The sequence below is a fragment of the Protopterus annectens genome, chromosome 8.part0 (assembly GCF_019279795.1).
Source record: "Protopterus annectens isolate FY-2018-M chromosome 8.part0, PAN1.0, whole genome shotgun sequence".
Classification (NCBI taxonomy): Eukaryota; Metazoa; Chordata; order Ceratodontiformes; family Protopteridae; genus Protopterus; species Protopterus annectens.
In genome coordinates this window covers 1,942,219,037-1,942,241,695 of record NC_056741.1, presented here as the reverse complement: position 1 = coordinate 1,942,241,695, position 22,659 = coordinate 1,942,219,037, and the positions used below count along the sequence as shown (strand labels likewise).

General features: G+C 36.3%; 1 protein-coding gene across 4 annotated transcripts in view; it reads right to left on the bottom strand.

The window, feature by feature from the left end:
- Positions 1-513: 513 nt before the first annotated feature.
- Positions 514-22,659, bottom strand: part of BCAR1 (BCAR1 scaffold protein, Cas family member) — a 2,082,713-nt gene continuing 2,060,567 nt past the window's right edge. For 3 of the 4 annotated variants that reach the window (XM_044081458.1, XM_044081457.1, XM_044081460.1), the window contains 2 exons: positions 10,309-10,398; positions 514-1,877 (listed from right to left, as the gene is read on the bottom strand). In XM_044081458.1, coding sequence (XP_043937393.1) covers positions 1,368-1,877; positions 10,309-10,398 — 600 coding nt within the window. In that variant the 3' untranslated portion in view covers positions 514-1,367. The remainder of the gene's footprint in view (positions 1,878-10,308; positions 10,399-22,659) is intronic. The other variant, XM_044081461.1, reaches the window with a different exon arrangement.

Here is a 22,659-nt window from a genome sequence, read left to right as displayed (position 1 = left end):
CTTTAAAGTTTTAGTCAGATGTTTGACATCTCAAGTGCTCTCTGTTTCAGTGAGCCAATCAGTAGATTATAAGTGATGTATAATGTTTGCAAACTGAGAGTGTGTCAGTATGGTTTGTGATGTAAAATGCTTGCAACTTGGATTGTGTTGGTGTGGTTTGTTTTCATTTATATAAATGCATGACTGCTTATGTCTTAAGTGATGGTTTAATAAAGGTGTTTCTTGTTTAAAAAAGGGGGCAGGAATTGAATAATTTATGTAATGTTGTTAAGATTATATGATATACAGCAATATACGTGAAGCATAATGTTTGTTAATTTTAACTTGTTAATGCAGTTTGATTACTTTTATATAAATGTAAATATGCTTGTGTCACAAGTGACAATTCAATAAAGGTGTTTAAAAAAAAAGACTTGCTTGTTGTAGATGGCAGTGCAAGCTTGAATTATTAGAATTATAAACATCTTGGCAACATTTGGCACTGAACTATACACAAAAAAACTGCACACTGTCTAGTTCTAGGAAAAACTTTATGCTCCCACATTAATACAGTACATCCAAGGAGTATAAATACAGGCTGCGAAGGAGAATTTCATAGCTCTGGTAACCAGCAGAAGCTTTACAATTACAAGGCACAGTCATTTGCTTTTCCGCTACAGCTGGTAATGGAAGAGAGAATCAAACTTGAATTGCAGTGGCGTGTCTAACTCTCATTCAGGCATGACATAAAAGATGCTTAAATGTGCACTTTGTCTCTGCAGTCCTGAGACACACTAAGTTTTCTCCAAAAGATCTTCATCCAAGCCTTTTCTTTTCCAGTCTCAGATGAGATACTGTTAAAATGATTCATTATACCTGATTAGAACTCTTTAATTAGTGACGAGAGCTCACTAATTAAAAAAAGTCCCAAGACAGTGTTAAACACTATGACTATAATTATCGTCGGTCACAGCATGAGCCCCTCTTCTCTATTTTAATCCACTAATTATCTTTCTTTACTCCAAAACAGACTTTGAAAATATAGTCCATTAGTTAACTGATCAAAATTGATACGGAAAAATAATTATTGGCATTTCTTCATATTAAGGGACAGACTTACAAATGTTTTCCCCAATAAAACAGAATAAGTACTATTACAGTGTTTGAAATGGAAACACCCTTGAGTAATAACTGGTACAGTCTAAAAACTACATTACTCTGTCGACAAACCAGAAAATGTATAATTCTTTTCTTTGTGGAAATATCTTAAATATATACACTGATTTATATATAGCCATTGGCATCATTTGCCTAAATATTTGTTTACTCTGTTGTTTTTTTTAAAAACATAAATGTTCAGGTAAGTTCAACAGTGGAGCTGCAAGTCTTTACATAGATGCTAGCTGTCCAAGTGCCATCTTAAACTGCTGCATGTTGTTGGACAACTCTTTCACCCGATCCATCATTTCCTTGGCAGCTGTTGCGGATGGATATTGGAGGGCTGCAGTCTTTGTAGTAACCACAATCTCCTTAAGCATATTGCACAGAAGGTTGCTGTGGTGCGTTACTTTATTGCGGATGTCTTGGGCTTTGGCCTGGCGAGACAATGTGTCACCAATGAACACCAGCTTATGAGCACTGAGAATAACAAACTTGCTATGGGCCACAAAGATCTTAGGTGGTTGGTTGGTGTTAATGGAGGTGAAGAAGGCATCAATGGCATTAGTTAGGGTTGTGATGTTGGCGTCACACTGTTCTGTGTAAAACAGCAGGAGCTGTTTGTCTGAGGAGCATAATTTGCTACGGACCTGGGCATAGTGCTGAGGTGGCTTCCAATTGGATAAATCATTGTCTATCGGCCTGGTGACTTCTTCTTCCAGACGTTCAAATTGTTTCAGCTGAGAAGACATCAAAAGAGGCAGTGTTTAGTAATGCTGCACCTATGAGTAAGTTAGCTTTTCTGTTAAATAAGTTATCAGTTTTAGAAGACAAATACCAGTAGTCAAAACAGAAAGCTATGCATTCATGAGGACAGAAATTACAGTTGTTATAGCCTGAGGTGTATTTTACATTGTATATAATTTCATTTGTCACTTTAAGTCCTCCTAGATGGAGCCTGACTATGCAGACAGGATATATAAAGTTGGCACCTATGACTCATAGTATATGAGCAAGTCTAAAACATCAGTAATATCAAGTAAATGACTGGAAAAAGGAAACTGATTGCAACTAACCACATCAGAATAAAGAAAAAAAAGTGCACATAAAAGACTAATTCCACAATAAGAGAAACAGTAAAGCAAAAAAAAATGTGGATGAAAACTCTATGGACCCATTTGAAATATCTCCTAATCAATCCCCCCAGAAAAGCCTGTGATCATTAATTTATTAAAAGAGGAAGTATCTTAATCTTGCCTATAATTAACCTCCTATCAGAATACTTAATACAGTTTTAATCAATTTTTTCTGAATTATTTAAGTGAAAAACATGCAAAGCCACAACACTGATGTAATGGATAGCATAGCAAAGCTACTGTGAAAGATATATTAAATGAAACATTCACTTCGTATCATACCTGGAGAAGGCTTACAGAGTATTTAACTTTGGTTTGCAGAATATTCTGCAGATGCTAGTCTGACATATTTTAATGAGTTTATTACATATCCAAAAATAAAGAAAAAACAAAAATGAAGTTAAGAAAAATAAAATAATTTAAAAATCTAGACCAAGATCTTATTGGCTTAGCCAAATAACAGTAATGCAATATGTAACCTTATAAAATGAACAACTGGAAAGACATCACCATACCTTAACTACAAAGGGGGTACATTTTTTTGTTAATAGGAGATACAAGATTAAAATTATTACTTCTCAGATCAGCATAGTATCCACTACAATCATCATTCATAGTAAGAAACAAGTACCCATGATTAGGAAAAATATGGATCAATGGAACAGCAAATATCATTAAAAAGCAACGGGCTTGTAATATATAACACATACTACAAACAGAGAGAAAAATATTTTAGAACAGAACATTTTCTGCTGTGCTTTTCTCAAATGTGTTTTCATGTCATCTGAATTTACAAGGAAGCTCTCGTGTTCAGTGATCACATGAGGTCAGAGATGCATACAATGTACAGTGTATAGGGCAGCACACTGAAAAGTTGCGGGTAATAAAGTTTATTTATCATTAACAGATCTTAGAAATGATCCACACAGCACTCTGACATCACATTGTGTTAGTTCACTGAGTCACAAATTGTTCCCTGATAGAACTATAACGTTTTAAAAAGGCATGTCTATAAATGGCCAACAGATACAGTCATCATGTCTTACCATCTTTGTTTGTTTAATATTTAACACTGCAGTCCTGTAAACTGAAAGTTGTGTTTATGCAACACTGATCAGGGCACAGGTAAACTATAACAAAGAATATCGAATTTCATGTTACTGACCATTTATGTCAGAATTAATATGTTGTCATGGATAGGTATACCCATGCATGTCCTTGTGTACTAGGGTGTGGCATCCACTTGCCTTTGTTGGACTGTTTGGAGAATGAAGGATTAAGATGGGAGGATGGTAGATTTTTTTCCTTTGGTGCAGTAGCTGTATTTGTGTACATCATAAAATATTAGGGGATGATGGAGGTGACTTAAATGTCTGCCCACTTTTCACCAGAAATAATAATTTTGTACTGGTGTGTGTAGTTTGTGTTTTTTTTATTCCTGTGGGAAGATTAGTTCTGTGCATATACCTCCAATTGGTTTTGCTGTGCAGAGACAGAGTACTTCGGACTTTACTGTGTTAAGCAGAAGCAACTTACATGGACAGGGTGATATGGTTTCAATACGGCTGCTATGATCACAGCAAATGCTGATATAAGAGGTAGTATGTGTCTGAATGTAGGGATCATAGCACGAGCTGTAGCAGTCAGTGCTGGTGTGACATTATAGCTTGTGACATGTGCCCATGGTGGTGACAATCTACATGGGCAGGGTGATCAAAATTATGTACTGCCTAAGCAAATAGGAAGACATTTCCACAAAATGAATGTGACCTATTACTCTTTGCTACTTCCCCATACATATCTGCAATATCGTACAATTATTAATTAATGAAATATGCAGCTCTACTCGACTAGATCAAACTATGTAATGCCAAGTCGTTCTGCAGCAACACAACATTCGCACTTTTTGTTAGCCATCCTAACAGTCATCACCGGTCTTGGAATACAGTCTTTCTTTTCTTTGACTCTAGACAAAAGCATTATAGTTTTGAGTTTAGTTGTGCATCCAAATGACAGACTCCAACCTATTTAGAGCCAGGACTCACCTTACTGCAGAAAATGGGTCTTTCTTCTACTTTGGCCACACAACAAGGGACTTCCTACCATACTTTATTTGACCATGATCAAACTTATTTACTTTAGTAAGTCCTGCTTACACTTCTAAAAAATTGAGCACAATGCCAACCTTTACTCATAATAACATTAATATTCCAGCCTAAAATTACACCTGTTAAATTTCAACAAATTATTTTACAGCTAAAGCCATTCCAAAGCTTGAACCATAAAATCAGACAAATTATACACAGAGCAATTAGAATCCAACTCAAGCAGTTGGGACCTCAGCTAATGGATGAAGGTTTGTTTTACTTCAGATTTGCTTCTTTCAGTCAAACTTCAGTTTTGCTTTAGCTTCTGATATGGAGTTTAAGATAAGAAGAGCTTTGTTTCCTTAGCTGTTTGTCAGGTTACTGACTGAGGATGCTAGGTGTTAGCTATTTGCCTGCTGCTTACAGTACCTGTATACATGGGAAGAAGTGTATGTAGGTACCTCATTTAAAATACAGAACAACTAGGACTTACTGATTTATTTATTTATTTTTGAGTAAGCTACTTCTTAAGATTGGGTTAGATGTTAGTTGTGTGACTGCTAGTTAAATTGCTGTTAACTTGTCTGGTAGTTGTTACTGAAAACATATGGAGTAAAAAGCCTTAGTTGTGTGTTAAAAATGATATGTAGACGGACACCAGAGGTAAGATTTTGGGTTGGGGAAGAAGAGGAGGATTGAAATGGGTAAGGTGTTCCATGTGTAGGTTACTGGTGTTGTAGTTATGGGCAGAAGTAGTTTGGGACATTGGAGACAGAGATTATGCATCTTAAGAAATAGTGGAAAGCTCAGGACCACAGCTAAGCAATGTGAAAACAACTAACAGCACCTGAGCGCATACACTGAAGGGAGGACGAAAGCCAGGGAGGTGAGCAATGGAAAAACATTTCCAAAAAGAGAGGAAATGTAGAACAAAATAATGACGGAAAGTGGGGATGGCTAAGAGAAGGCAGGCTAATATGCAAATCAAGGCAGGAAGAAGGTAGGGTCAGTCTGTTGGGATGCAGACAGTGCGGACCCCAAGGGAAGACGAAAGAAATTTGATAAGACGGTGGAAATAGATCCCAGAAACAATGAAGAGAGTGCATTAATACAGCAAAGGAAAGGACCAATGGGGTGGGGGGTAGGAACCAAAAATGTGGTAAGAGATCTTGACTGCGGCAACTTGGGGACCAAGGAACTCAAAGTGACAAGCTTAGGGAAAATAAAGCCATGGACTAAAAAACAAAACTGAGAGCTGTGATGTTTAGCAGACTTAAGGAAGGTCTTTGTCTCCAATGACACCATTGGGAAGCAGGTGTTGTACTCGTGACCTACGACTCAATTACAAAGAATGCTAGGTGGGAAAATAAAACACCAAACTATGACAAAGCATGCATCTGAGCTGAATATGGATACAACTGACCTAGATGTGGTGGAAAAATGACTTATCTGCAGACACAGTCGAGGCAGCTTGGGAAAGTGCTAGGACATCACAGTCATGCCAAGAACTGAGGTACATAGTAGCGTTCTTGGAACTCTTACTGGTACTTCCTAAGTATGCCTAGGAAGAAAAAATTCAGAGCTGAGCATCTGATTGATGGAAATGACAAATTATGCAGACAAGGGCTTGGCAAGAATCTGGACAGAGACTCTGCATGCAAAAGAACTCTGAGCTATGGATAAGTTCTACCTAGTACTGTATGGTGCAGCCTTGTTTAAGTCCAAACTGGAAAAGTATGTTACATCTCCTATATCTTTAATACTGAGACAAAGAAAAAAAAAGTTTGTTGTGGTACAACAAAGACCTGTCACTGTTATATTAAAAATAATATCACAAAAAGTGATTTTGTCATTAATCAGTGTCTTAAGAATGTGAAGAATACATGTATTCTACCATTTAACTACCTATTTTTAACATCATATGATGTCACTTGAACCAGCAAAAATAATTAACAATCCATTGTACTTTATTTATATAAATTATGAAAAAATGTATACATATTAATTCTTAAGCTTCCAGGTTTTTTAAGGTTGCTTTAAAATTCACCACTTTATTAATACACCAGTGGGTAAGTACACTGTAATGTCACCTGCCATTGATGTTTCCTTTTTATTTGATCTGATAGAATGTGGATATTCACACCTTCTAGTAGGTAAAAATCTGGTCAGCTTTTCAACACAAAAGGTTTAACAAGTCAGATAAACTGCTACACATATAACATATTTTGAGTTTTTTTGATTTTTGAGTTTTTTGACAACTTCTATACAAGACCGCACCTCTAAACTTCTCTTGCTCATCGGGTTTTAGATTTTTGTTAAATAACTCTTATAAGATATTATTACTTTTCAAAACAAAATATAAGCTTATCCCAGCTGTTTGATAATCCATGTATTACTTGTCCAAACAAGTCAATTATTCTGTATAAAATTTTGATAGTATATGCACCAGCCATAAATAGCATCACCATAACCAATTTCTTCTTACTTTTTTATTCTGCTTTGTGTCCATGCCATTATATTATGCCATTTTGCATCATCAAAACTGTAGGGCTTCTATCTCAAATGTCTTCCTAATGCTTCATCTTTAATTTCCTTCTCCATGACTTTTGTTGAATAATCCCTATCAATAAATTAGTTGGAAAAAAAAACTTTATTTTCAATATTCTTTTCCATAAATATATTTTTCCACTGCCAGTCTATTTATCCTAATAGCTTGTCATTTTGCTATATATCCCTTACATCACTTTGGATGCATGCTAGAATAATATATATAGTTGTTACTTACAACTCTTTTATTTGTGTTTTATTACTTAATTTTTTGCCCTTTTTAAAAATCTTAATATCTGAAATAGTCAATTGTCTTATTATATACTTTGCTGCAAATTTTTAAAAAAACTCAGTTGCTTCATTAATAAAAGACAAAAATAAATCTAAAAGTTGTTTCACCTTTTCATTACATAAGAAAATATTGCCTATAATGTGTTACACAGCCATACATAACACCACTGTTAAAATTCCAGGTTTTTGTGATATAAGAAATGAGGCAACAATAAATAATTTCAGAACTTTTCCCACCTTTAATGTGACCTATACCCTGTACAATTCAATTGAAAAACAAACAAACAAATCTGTTAGGGGGAAAAATATAAAAATAAAAAATGTACAATAAGCTGGTTGCATGTGTGCACACCCTTAAACTAAAACTTTCTTGAACCACCTTTTGATTTAATTACAGCATTCAGTGTTCTTGGGTACATACCTGCCATCAATTAAAGAGATCTGATTAACCTCAAATAAAGTTCAGCTGTCCTAGTAGAATCTTCCTGACATTTATTCAGTTGCCTGCTAAAGCAAAAGCCATGGTTCACAGAGAGCTTACAAAGCATCAAAGGGATAACATTATTGAAAGGTATCATTCAGGAGAAGGGTACCAAAAATATTCCACAGCATTGGATATACCATGGAACACAGTGAAGACCATCATTAAAAAGTGGAGAAAATATGGGACAACAATGACATTGCAAAGAACTGGACGTCCCTCCAGAATTGATGAAAAGACAAGATGAAAACTGGTCAGGGAGGCTGCCAAGAGACCTACAGCAACACTGAAAGAGCTGCAGGAATTTCTAGCAAGTACTGGTTGTGTACTACATGTGACAACAATCTCCTGTATTCTTCATATGTCTGGGCTATGGGATAGGGTTGCAATACGGAAGCCTTTTCTTACACAGAAAAACATCCAGGCCCAGCTAATATTTGCAAAACAATACATCAAGTCTCCTAAAAGCATATGGGAAAATGTGTTATGGTCTGATGAGACCAAGGTTGAACTTTTTGGCCACAATTCCAAAAGGTATGTTTGGTGCAAAAACAACACTTCGCATCACCAAAAGAACACCATCCCCACGGTGAAGTATGGTGGTGGCAGTGTCATGCTTTGGGGTAGCTTTTCTTCAGCTGGAACTGGGGCTTTAGTCAAGGTGGAGGGAAAGAACAGTTCCAAATACAAGTCACTTTTGTCCCAAAACCTTCAGGCGTCTGCTAGAAAGATGAAGATGAAGAGGAATTTTACCTTTCAGCATGACAATGACACCAAGCATACATCCAAATCAACAAAACAATGGCTTCACCAGAAGAAAATTAAAGTTTTGGAATGGCCCAGCCAGAGCCCAGACCTAAATCCAATAAAGAAATCTGTGGGGTGACTTAAAGAGGGCTGTGCACAAGAGTTGCTCTTGCAATATGACAGATTTGGAGCACTTTTGCAAGGAAGAGTGGGCAAATATGTGCCATGCTGACAGACTCCTACCCAAGAATACTGAATGCTGTAATTAAAGCAAAAGGTACTTCAACAACGTATTAGTTTAAGGGTGTGCACACTTATGCAACCAGCTTATTGTACTTTTTTATTTTTTATATTTTTCCCCGAAGAGTTTTGTTTGTTTTTCAATTGAATTGTACAGGTTATAGGTCACATTAAACGTGGGAAAAGCTTTGAAATGATTAATTGTGGTCTCATTTTTTTATATCACAAAAACCTTGGCATTTTAACAGGGGTGTGTAAACTTTAAATATCCAGTGTGTGTGTGTGTGTGTGTGTGTGTGTGTGTATATATATATATATATATATATATATATATATATATATATATATATAATCTGAGTTGTATAAAAATACTTTTCCAATTTGCCATCACTGAATTGGTATAACCAGGAACTACTGCTGCCCCTATTGTCGCTTTAGTTTTCTGTTTAATATACCTCCCTTCATAAAATATAGATTTATAATTTAACTGTACGCTACCATTTCTGTCATTAGTCTTATAGCTGGTAGATCTAAACTAGTGGGATCCAATAGCATTTTGCTAAATAATTCCAATCTCTCATCCTTAGGGTTTACTGAATACAAGAATGGTACATCATTTTCTACTAGGATATCAGTTTTATCAATTTTAGCTTCTGTTATCTGACCAATTAAGTCAATTGAGTCTTTAAAAAAAATGGTGGACAATGCATCAAATTCTGTCACAGAAAGATCAGAATTCATATTGCTCACCTACCCAGAATACTGCATTACACCAGACTGACTTTAATATACTGTAATTTGGTATAGGGATTACAGTTTCTGTATTTGTGGTGCCACACATACTATTATATAAATTATACATAACATGCTATATAAGTAAATGCAAGAAGTTCCACAGTAAACTGTGGGTGATGTTTGCTGGTAGTATAATGTGAATGATCTCAAAGATTTATCAATCTTAAGAATATTTAGAGAATTAGTTACTTGGTAGACACCTTTGTAAATAATTTAGTTATGGTTTATTTTGTGTGTTTAAATGTTTACATGTTTCTATTTCTGTATTTCCTTTATTGTTAAAATCTGTTATTTATTTATTAAAATCAATACAATTACTTAAAAAAAGATTCACACTTGGCAGAAATGAACTAGGTGCCATCAGTTACTACCCGTGTTATAAGGTACAGTGATCTCATTGTTGATTTTAGAAAGTTCAGTGGTCCATGGGCTGAAACTCCGTGCCTGAGTGGTGTGGGAGGTTTGCCTTTTATAGAAAACATAATGGTTTGCAAACCATCATTCATATTACTTCCAGTCAACATGGTTTTCAATAAAAGTGCTTCTGAGCTTCTGATATGGAACCTTCAGAAAAGGAGAAATTAAATTTTATTCAGTAAGTTGAGGGAATATGTTCAAATGCATTTTTGGAAAAGAAGCTATGAATAAAAATTTGGTATATTATGCTTGGTATAAATGGGAAATCCTTCCATGTGAAAGTGGTGTTCCTAACTCTCAAGATTTTGCCTCTTGGTTAATTTCTTTTTATCTTTACTAAATGTTCTGAAATGTATTCTGTTACATGCTCACAGACTTCTTACAGAAACAGTTTGCTCTTAAGAATCAAAAGAAAAGCTCCTCCTTTTACCTGCTGCTGCTCCAACTGTCCCTTGCCGTGTCGCATAATATTTCCTTTTTCTAGCAACTCTTTCTGTGTCTTTTCAAATTCTTCCTTCCCCTAATTCAAAAACATAATTAAAAATAAATGTCAATATTTTCTACTCATGAGTAGGTCATAAATGCAATTAGTGTCTTAAAATGTTATTATTGTCTGCGCATATAAGTGATATGTGTGTTTTATTATCCTCAGCATGATTAAACATAACAAACATAATTCTGAGGCATTATAACATAATATAGTCAGGAGGAATCAGCTTTATGGCTTTATAGCATCACTACTTAAATGAAATCAGACAAAGATTTGAAATGGCCTGATATGCAAAATTATGATATAATAACTGGACTAAAAAGTATCCCCTGATGAAACCTTAAAGCCATAAGAAGCGATGGGAGTCCATCTTCCTCACACAACTCTGTAACAAGGCATATGAATCCTTTGTGGAGGGCTTCTGTGTTTGATTGAACAGCCTCTGATTCTTTGAATTCAGCTATTGGTGCATTTTGAATGTGACATGATGCTTTGGGCGTACATAAAAGATGTTTAGTCGAATGTATCATACCAAATGAAGTTACACCACCACGATCCAAAAATTGCTTTTGAACCAGAAAAGTTCTTAATTCAAAAATGCAACATGAAAATGTTCTTTCTCAGTAAGAATTTAAGAACTTAAAAAGGCCGTTTTGGGATCTGAATTCAGAGATATACTATTGCAAAATGGGTAGTGTATGCTCAAGAAACCATGGTACCTGAGTTCGGGGAAGGGCAGTTATTTCTTTGCTTAGAACCGATCAGCACCTCACAATGTAGATACATTAATGGGAATATTGTACAAGCACTGGGTAAGGCAAAATTTATATTAGTAATAGATTTGTCATGCCTGGAGTAGAAACAGAAAGACGTGGTTCATCCTTGCAATTATTGCCACATATGCTGGACTAAACCAACACATTTAAAGTAATTTCATGAAACTTTATTAGTAATAGCTTGCAGTGCAAATGTGGTCTAACTGTCTTTTTTGCTTCTTCGGCACAGAGATTAACTATTTTTGTTGATGACAAAATTCCATTTAGTTAGGAACATATAGATGCTTCTACTGAATGGCACCCTGGGAGTTTTTATTTGATAACTTTACATAGTTTCTCTCACAGACACTCTCAAGGAGACAGAAAAACATTGAGACACACACACACACACACACACACACACACACACACACACACACACACACACACACACACACACACACACACACTATGCAGCTAGACAATGAAGAAATCAAATCTAAGACTACAGAATCCCACCATCATTTTGAATAGCAAAAGGGCTATCTTCTCACATAGTGACGTAGAACTTTTTTTTATGTATTTTGTGTTTTAGTGATGTAGAACTTAAACATAAAATACATAAAAAACCCCCCACAAAATAAATGCAGTTGGGGGAATGGGCAAATGAGATTGGGGCGATTTTAATTTGTGAGTCTTTCTGTATAAGTAAACCAGAAGGAGAATAAAACTAACTTATAAAACCAGAAAAAAAATGCTAGCTATTAAAGTTCTTAAGGCTCTCTGATGCCTAAGTAAACATAAAAAAATACAAAAGAAATAGAAATGCCTCTGTGAGTTTGAATTAGTTGCGATGTATTTTTCTGTTACATTCGGTGGCAATATTTTGCCAGATTCCTACTTTCAAGTAATTTACTTGCAAGAATTGGTCTGACATAGCAAAATCGAAAAATCATAGCAAAGTCAATGTTGCAAAAGTGTGTATGAACTGGGCAGACGTATTACAGCTGTCAAGTATGTCTAATACTATTTACTTGGCCTGATTTACAGTACATGAAACAAGAAAATTGTCTTAAAACAATATACCTCCAGCTGCAAAGGATATTCTTCTTCACATGCTTCATGTGTAATAAGACAAAGTGATGTTGAGCTGCACGTCTGTGCCAAAAGGCATTAAAAGCACCTTAATGTCTCCAGCACACAATACCACAGTTAGACACTAGTCATTTCCATGTGAGGTACTGACTGAGTCTGAGCAAAGAAATAACTGCACTTCCCTGCTTTTAACAGCCCAAGTACCATGATTTCTTGGGGATATTTTAAAGGTTTATATTTTGCACTCCACTCCACGCTAATGCGTAACTCCGTATTCACATCTCAAAATGGGCCTTCTAAGATCTTACATTCTTATTTGGAAAGTGCACTTTCAGGGCATGTTTACATTTACAGACTTGCATATGGTGCTGATATTACAGGAGATAGCATTAAAATGAAGTGCTGCATGCAGGGTGAAACAGCACTGTTTAGGTCACTAGCAGACTGACCTCCTGTTCCTAGAGCCACATGCAGCAATATGTAAACTAGGCATTCTCAGGACTTACTTATGCCTCTTTCACCTGACATAAGACTAGTAGCAGAACAGACTGCTTATCTTGAAATTACATTTCACTTAAACACCTCTTGTTGTATATATGGGTTTGAAGTGCAGTACTGCAAATGTGATGGCAAGCCAGTCTTTAATGATGGGCTGTTATGTCTCTGCCTTTATTTTACATGCATGCTACACTACATGTACCTGTACAGAAGTCTGTACATTTAAACTTAGCCTTCCTGAATAGCAACACCTTTTGGGTTCCATCAATGCCTTCCTCTGTCAGCAGCCTCACCAGCCAAATAATACACCACATAATGACTACACTTTGCAAACAGCCCTTTCAACAAAAACAAAAAAAAAAACTAATGTCCCCCAAGGAGGGACATAGAAGAAACAGCTAGCAGAATGTTAGCAGTTCAGTACAAAGGATTAAGGTTATGGACTGCTAATGAGCATCTTCGTCCTGTAGTTCTGGGTTCGATGACTTCAGTCTCCATTTACCCCACTGTGTGGCTCTATGCAAAGCCAATTAACTGGACAAAGTTCCCAGGCCAGGCTGCCTCTAAAAGGAGGCACTTGTGCATTTTGAGTTTTACCTGGTTAGTAAATAAAGGAAATTAAATTAATTAATAAAACACAGAACTTTGTGAACAGAAATATTTACAAGCATCCCTTTTAAAAACACAACTGGACATATATAATGTCTGAAAATTAAAAAAAAAAGATATTTCAGCAGAATGGTTGGAAAACTGTGTATCAACAAAGGGGTGGCAAGTTAGGCACCCATGAGAAATAGATAAGCTCACTGCAGAAATGAACAAACAAACCCTCAGGGCCTAGGAAGAAAGGTGTAAAGGAGAACAAGGTGCTGGGAAACATCCACAGATGAAGTGATTTAAGAAGTATCAAGATAATCGTATATTTACTGTTGCCACATGGCTGCAGTATTGTAAAAACAGTGAAATAAGTGTCCATATGTATTAGAGTCTGACTTTTTGACTATATTACATAGGAAAAGAAAAAAGAATGTGTGTGTCTATGGAGTTTGAGTTATTGCACTGAAACATTTTCATTCCTGTGGTTAATCAATTTACAGCTTAAAATGAGTTTTATAAAGGAGGTTTACAAGCTATTGTGCACATGGGAATTAGAAATGCATCCTTACTCTGTGCAGGACACATTCTGGGGGTAGACTGATCATTCTCTTTCCTTCAGTTAGTCATGCCAAGCATTAAAGATCCTTCAGCCCAGCTGTTGCCAGCATACCTCTCAACCGCTTAGTGTAAGAAACCTGGACAAAGCCAAACATAATGGGTGAAAAATGTCTTTACATGCATTTTGTGAAGGATTTCAATGATGAAACTCAAATGCATGTCATTATTTAGTGACTTAAGTTTTCAATGATTTTCCAGAAAACCACAAATTTTATGAGGAACAGACCAAAACTAAGAGGCAAAAATCTAGACTTTTTGTGAAAATCTGGACAGTTGAGAGGATGTAAGACCTACCTCTCCAGATAGGTCTAGGCTGACTCAAAAGAGGCCTAAGGAAGTCTGAAATGCTGAGTGATTATAAAGTTAAATAGTCATTATTAAGGTTACATGAGATCAGACTAAATGCTGCAGGAAAACAGTCAGACCAAAACAATAAAACAAAAAATGATGTGTGTGTGGTGAGGGAGGGGGCTGGTCTGTTTTTGCACAGTGCATCATATACTTTTCTTGTATGAGGAATCCCAAAGTAAATTTTTTGTAAATCTAGGGGTGACTTAAGGATTTTTCTGTAGTATGAGGGAGGTACATTGCAAAGCAATCTCAGAATCTTCATTCCTTATTTACTTTCCATGTAGCTCTCTGGCACTGAGTAGCAGAACTTGCAGTACATACAAATAAGAATCCTGAAGCATGATCTTGTTAATGCGTATTTATTACATGCTCTTTCAGGTCGATGCCTGTACTGGAACTTGTCTTGATGGTGTTTATGATTTTGCTACATTCCTGAATGTCTGCTTTCCAGAAATGATTATGGATTAGAATTTCAGATGCAACAAAATGCCACACAACTGACTGAACACAAATCTCTTCTATTATTGCCATTTCACACAAACACAAACACACACACACACATATATATATATATATATATATATATATATATATATATATATATATATATATACACACACACCCACACACACACACCCACACACACACACACACACACACACACACACACACACACACACACACACACACACACACACACACACACACACACACACACACACACACAAAACAATAATGTAGAATAACAAACAAAAGCTAAACTTCATGCAGGGAGACCCTCCACATGGGGCATGCATCCTCATGCCTCCTGCTTCCTAATATAACGAAATACAACTTCACTATATCTGACAAAAACACACCACAGCCCTTCAGGTATTGCTAAACAAAAGACAAGAGTTCATAAAAGGTTTGAAAAAGTGCCATTTTCACCAGAACTAATCCCAGCAATGAGTACATCTTATTCAGGTGAACTCTCATGGCATGCCATCAGCAATTCATACAATAAAGAACTGTTTGAAATTAAGGATGAATTAAGTATTATATGACCCACAATGTGGTACTTTGTACATCTTAATTAACCAACAGACTAGCACAACTTGCCTTCCATTGTAACCATGTAATGTCATTTGCAAGCAGCCTTCATGTCCTACACTATCCTCTCAGTCCATTAAACTTTCAGAAAAATTATGTCTCTAACATTCTCTCTGTGGCAGCACATTCGTGCATAACGCTCTTGAACTTTCCCCCTGGAATATACATATGTGCAAACAGAGCTATACTTTTGGCTTCCAAGTCTGCCCTCCTCCCCCATAATATTCTACCACCATTCCAGCTGACTTTGAATCTGTCCGAAGATCTGCTTCTTCTTGCAAGGTAATCTGGTGCTGAACTACTCTCTCAGAGAAGTAACAGATCCTGAGGTTGATATTGAATCTTCCCTTACATATTACCCATTTTACTTAATTTTTCCTTTGATAAACAAATGAACTGATTCAAGCAGGACAGTTTTCAAGCACAACTCAAACAAAACAGAATACATGGTAAGATACTTGACGTATTACAAAAAACTTGCCACCCCAATATCTTTTCTCCTCAGTTATAATGAAACTCTGTTACTTTTTTTTAAAACGAATCCTTAAATCTGTGTACTGTCTGACTGAGCAAATCTCATGAAGTGAGCAAAGCACATAGGTCACCCTTCAAAGTGACACTTGTGCTTTCTTTGTGTTACCCAGTAGAACAAATACATAAAGTGGTTCATCCTTATTTCTTATTCCTTTCCCTTCTGCAGTACATACATTCCTAGTGCTGTGAGCCTTACTTAGTACATCCTGCCCCATTTCTGTGCTGTCTGTATCTCTCTGCTACATACGCTTAAACTTCAAATGCTTCTTCTAAATTGGTCTCAAGAAATGAACACAGTTTCCTCGCCAATGCCTGGTATGATAAGAAAATTATATCTCTGAACCTCAAGAGTCTACACTTTGACAATGCACTGAACACTCTATTGGGCATTAGCAATGCCTTCTCACATGACATAACATGATTCATCCTAGGGTTGTTGTTGTTTTTCGTTTGGCTTTTCCCGGTTAGGGGTCGCCACAGCAGAACTCCAATTCACTAATGATTGGCAGTAGATTTTTTATGAGTGCCAAGGTGCCAGCTTAAAGCCTAACCTTCAACAAAGGCACGCCCATTCTACGCATGTCTTTCAAATGCCACTCGACCACTGGGAGGACATGCAGACTCCACACAGAAGGTGCTCCAGCTGAGAATTGAATGGGAGAACCTCTTGCTGTGAGGATTATAAGAAAAGTTTTTTTCACGGGGCTCCTCCTTGTAATACAAACCATTCCTTGACTTTGCCCCACCAAAGTCCACGTGTACATTAACCATATCTGCTACCTATTAGACCACCTTGCAAGCTGCATAACATAATGTAACATAATATACCATAGCATAACACAGTGCAGCATAATGAAACATAATGTGATATAACATTGCGTACCATGGATATAATACAACTGATCATTGAGACATATCAGAACCCAACACAAAAAAAATTAAGTTGACGTTGAGAAATATCAACTTGTATAAAAACATAAAAGCATTTTTGCAGGTGGACAAGACCTCTTGAAATCCCTTGGAGGACTCTGCCCTCTACATCCCTGGCACTCTGCATATGCTAAATCTGAAATCACTCATCTTTGCAGTAGGGGGCAATCATGTTTCCCTAAAGGTAATGTAGCATAAAAACATAACACAACATAATGTAAAATAATGTAATGTAATACAGTATAAGATCAGATAACGTGACATAGCACACAGAGCTACATTCAGTCCAGGCAATAGCATTACATCATGTTGCCATTAGAAACAGAAATGAATCCTGTCATTCATGCTTCAGCCTAACATTTTAAGACAAAAGGCTCGAAACTGGAAGTACTACTAATTTCTTCAGAAAGCCTCCTCCATTTCCCAAAAATTCTTTAAGTATTCCAAGCTTTTGTTTGTTTCATGCTTATTTTATACAATGCAGCCCTGCCATAACAAGCCCTGCATGGTATAACAGGTATTCATCAATTCATCAGCCATAGTTTCAAATGTCACTACCATGACATCTCTAAACTTTCTGAACTGCGGTGAATGCAATCACAGCTGTTTCAGTCATTCACCACAGGTTAGATATATTGGTTCCCTTACTTGAGGATATTAATACTTTAAAACATATAACATAACAAATCAGTAATGCCTACATTTGCACTTCTTATAAAATCAACCAACAGCCTACTTTCTTTCTTGTCAATGCAGAAATCCACTCTATATTGCTGGTCAAACATCTGCCTATCATCCACTAATATTCTCAGGTCTATTTGCTCTCATATCTCTCTGAATTTAAATTTATGCTGACAGCTGTAAGATGACCATAAACACATAATTTCTGCCTTTCCTAAAATTGTACCTAATTTACTTTGTCCCTTCAGCTAAAGTGTTAACAACTACTACATGGTCTCCTCAGCTGCTCCAGCAAAACATACTTGTTTAAGTGGTACACTTTGTCAGGATTGCACTTGCAATATACAACACTAGCACAAGAGGACACTATAGCTGCACAAACTGTTGTACACACTCGCTTAAGAAAACTCTCTTTTCTTAGAACTGCACTTATCTGCTAATGTGGATTCTCACAGTTAGATGGTTTAATTTAGTTAAAATGTCAATCTTCCTCAGTGATAATCTTGGGAACATGGCAGGAGCAGATCTGATTCATAAATGCAGAAAGTGATTGCTACAAAGCATGTCAGTAACCTTTCAAAAGACATACATTAAGAATGTACATGCGTATGTATCCAATATTCTGATATATATAAAACTGTGAATATTAAATGTCTGTAATCAGTATCAGGGCAGAAAAAAGTATCCATTTCAGCTAATGGAATTTAGCGTGCCTTCTTCATATTAAAGAATAGCTGTCACTCTGAACATATTGTGAAGCATAAAACAGGGGCATAGGTCAAACTGCACATCATACATCATTTATAGTGGTTCTCAGGTCCTTATCCATTATTGATGAACCTGTACAGCAGAGGATTTTTTAAAGCAAAAATTCATCTGTTTCTGTAACAGTGACCCACTTCAGGTCATATTCATCTGCTACAATATATCAGTCAATTAACTCTGTAATGACTGGCATTGACACAGGTGTAGAATAAACATAAATATGTGGACACCTGGTGTCTCACACACTCAGAATGTGCTATCACAGCTCTGAAGCACAGCAGTGACTGAGGAAATAATCTACAAGGGCAGTTTCAGATGAGTAGCACATTACAAATTTATCAGAGCTTGTGGGTTGCAATAAACCTAATCCATTTCAAGGCTTTCCCAAAGTGAAAGCATATCTGAGCATATAGTAAATTCCTGTAAAGACAAAAGGTAGCAGCACAGAGTGATGACAACAGCGTTATACATACACAGTAGTAATACTGAAATGTTCTGCACTCATGTGGACACTACTGTTTCCCATGGAATACTATAACTGCCCTCAAGTAGCTAACATCCTCACCACCAAAGCTAATGTCCATTCTAGTGGACTTGTGAAACCTACCACACAGCCCCCTATCCTACCCTCAGCCTATAAAATAGCATTAACCATTAGTACAGCAGGCTTTCACAGTCCTCACTTCCTCTGAAAAGTGTGCCTAATTTCTTTCTGTTACCTTTCCATAAAATAAATCACACTTCTCTGATGAGCTGGCTAGGGAAATATTCCAGGGTTAGGGATGTAGTTTATCTACACTTCAAATGCACAACAAAAAGTAGGTTTTGTTTAAGTGTAAACCTAACAAAATACCACCATAAACAAATAATAGAGATAGTGAAACAAGTTAGAACGCTGTTTCAGTGCTTTAAAAAAAACTCTGCATTAAATTAGTCTTCATATAGTCTTCATAGCAATATTGCCTCAATTTCTTGAATGTGCTGATAATTTTGGCTTTAGCAAATCATCTGACAGACTACCACACAGAAAATGAATACAGAAATTGTAACGTTACACAGCGTTCAAGTGGATGGAAAGGTTAGGTTAGAAAATGATTGCAATCCAAATTACACAGCCCAAAGGTAAATGATATCCCGATTGAAGAAAGGGGGTTCCACAGGGATCAGAACTGGCAGCTTTTTTTAACATGTAACCTCATGGCACCACAGAGGTACTACAAGTAAATACATTCTTTTGAAAGACGGTAGCAAGATCTGTAACAGAGTGAATATACAAAAAAGCTATGAAAGAGATAAACTGAGATGAAGCCATACTGCAGAAATTATATAATATGTCTTTACTGGGATTTGCTGCAAATAAGTACAAAATAATATTACACTGGAAGGCAAACTAGAGTGACTACATACTACAGAATAAACACTGCCAGCAACAAAGTGGAACAGACATTGATGTAATTACTGCAGATGGCCTGCATATGGACAATCATTGCAAACATTTTTTTAATAAAGCAAAAGCTAGAACGTATGGGAAGAGATATTACCAGCAGAATGGAGAGGGGTGGGATGATCAGTTCCCTTCCATGTATGACCAGTGAGACCTTACCTTAAGTGCTGTGCACAAATCTAGAACCCGCAGATCTGCAGCGTCCAGAAATATCAGGACTGAGGTTAAACACAGCAGGACTAACAAGATGGTAGTGTACACAGCAGAAGCTTCATGAGGAAAGATTCTTATAAAGTAACATGTACACTCCTGGGGAAAGAAAGGCAAATGAAGAAAACAATACATGTTTACAAGGGAATTAATAAAGCCTGGGCGGGCAACCAATGTGGGGAAGAAAAGGTATATGAACAAGAGACCAAAGCTTGAAAAAAGGGGGCAAATTAGTCAGGTGGTAAGAAAATGTTCTTTTCAATGAGAAGGTTGTAGATACATGAAAAAGCAGTCTCCAATAAACTGTGGGGAAATCAGCAAAAGCAGAACATCTCAATGGTGCAATGGATAAGGTAAACACAAATAAAGGTACACTCTAGAACATGAGGTATAATTATGAAACAAATGACTGCATAACAATCACTTCATGAGGTGAAGACAGGACAGAGCAGCTAGACCAAAACATGTGCCTTCACCCAATTGAGTGTGTTGATGTTACCCAAATTATTTAAGGTATGGACTGTTAAACTCTTTTTTTGCTCCTTATACTGCCGAGACCTGTAGGTGCAGGCCCTGGAATTAGAAAAAATAACTACAAAAATTTGAGAATAGCAAATGCAAAACATGACTGTTCTCCTTTAATGCTGTTTTTGTAGGGGGGCTTGCCCTCCCTTCACTTCTCAATGTGGAAGCCCACCCATACTTTTGAACAGTTACATATACTAGCTCTGAGAATGCCATACCTTGGAGCAAAGGGATACTCCAAGAAACAGCAGTCTTGGACTTGGTATAGTCAAGTACAGATTTTCAGTTATTCAGCCCTGCTATTCCAGGACTTACACTAAACAAGTCCTGGAATATTACAGAGTTGATCTCACTAAGCAAAGGCACCTTTTTTCCAAGAGCAACCAGAGTTTTTAGTAACTTGTTTAAATTTGTATGGTATGCAACTGGAACTTGAGTGAATCAAACTGTGTTCTGCAGAAGATATTTAACAACTTGCAGTACTCATTCCTTTAAAGTGTCTGCACTGCACTCTCACATACACTATGCGTAGTGCCTTCCTTGGCTCCATGACCATCAAGAACTGAATGTTTTCCTAAGAAATCATGATACTTTCTTTTCTTCAGTTCTGTAAAAAATCCACAGAACAGATGACAATCGGAGTGTCTTGTCAGCTGTGCATGCTGAAGGCCTGTCACATGATCTGCTCTTATTTTATTCTTGCTATCTTGTTTATATCAAATGTTATTGCTCCTAACATAGAGGCACGTCCTCCAAAGATATACCAATTCTTCTTATTATTCTAACAATAACTTGGAAAGAAACATTTATCTGAATCTGAAAACTAAGTACACTGGTGTTTCTTAACACTGCTTTTTAATTGTTTATGATATTTTCAATGTGATTAGGTTAAAAGATACAGAATTGTACTTCTCAAGGAGCTTATCACAATCATGATTATTGGACAGACCTCTGTCTCTTTTTCTGTTGGCACTGTAAGCATTCTTAGTTAAAAAGGAAAGACTACTGCAGTAAGGAAGGTGCAAACAATTTTTTTAAGATATTGACAATACACAACATTATGGGAGTTGGGAAAAAAAACAGTTGCTTCCATTTTAAATTTGTGGACTTCCATTAACTTCACATAATGTAGTTGACTTGTTTCACATTCTAGTGCACTGCCTAGCCAGAATAAGTGATGGCATTCTTTTCTTTTGCTATGAAATGTAATCATGTTATATTATACTGTTGTTTTACGTGGATTCCACTATCAGTTCAGGGAGCTTCCAAGGTATGATTACCTACCTTCAGTCAACGGTATGATTGCAACAGCTTATAAAAGCCACAAACTCTTCAGTCTTACCGTAGTCCTTACATTCTTAAATTCTACCCTACAGAACTGATTTTACAGTTCTTCCTGAAGGTAACACAAGGTTAATGGTTTGCAAAAAATACGAACATTTATCCTAACACTACTTTTTCATCCTGTACATATACTATGTGGTTAAGCATGCTTGTGTGTTCTGAAAGTTCTTTAAGTTACTGAATGTTCACAGATGGGGATTTTTTTGTTGATAATGTTTTTTTTTATTAATTTAATAAGTCAGAGTGCATAAATGATAGATAATAATTTTAATGTTGATTAGGGGATATCTCTGTTCATTTGATTATAAATTATTTATAAATGTCTACAGTGTAAGGTTTTCCATCCTTCATTAGTTTGGTTATCATGTTAGTCATAAGGGTTTGGCCAGTTGATCCTGCAAGGTATGTCCAAAACTGAATGAAAAACAGAGGGGTGAAGTAATTTAGCGGAGCACTGGGTAACAGGAATGAGTGTTTTTAATGAACACTGTTTGACTGATGACAACAATGTGGCTTTATCGCTGAAAGCCACTTTCAGCAAACAGGTGGTGTTGCGCCTTTCTCCAGTGCTGTACAACTGCAATGCTGGTACATGCTTGCCCCCCTGTAAAAAAAGCAAACAAACAAACATAAAAAAGTTTAAAATACTGCTCACTGAAAGTGGCTTTTAGTGATTTTTTTTTTCTTTTTGTTCTTCAGACAAACATTTGAACAACAATCAAGAATCTGTATGAATATGTATAACTTTAGCAGTATTACATTGTGTAAAATATATGCTTTACCTAGAAAAAATTATAGTAAATCAATGCAAAATGACAAGCTTCAGAGCAGCATATGTTCATTGAAATGTTA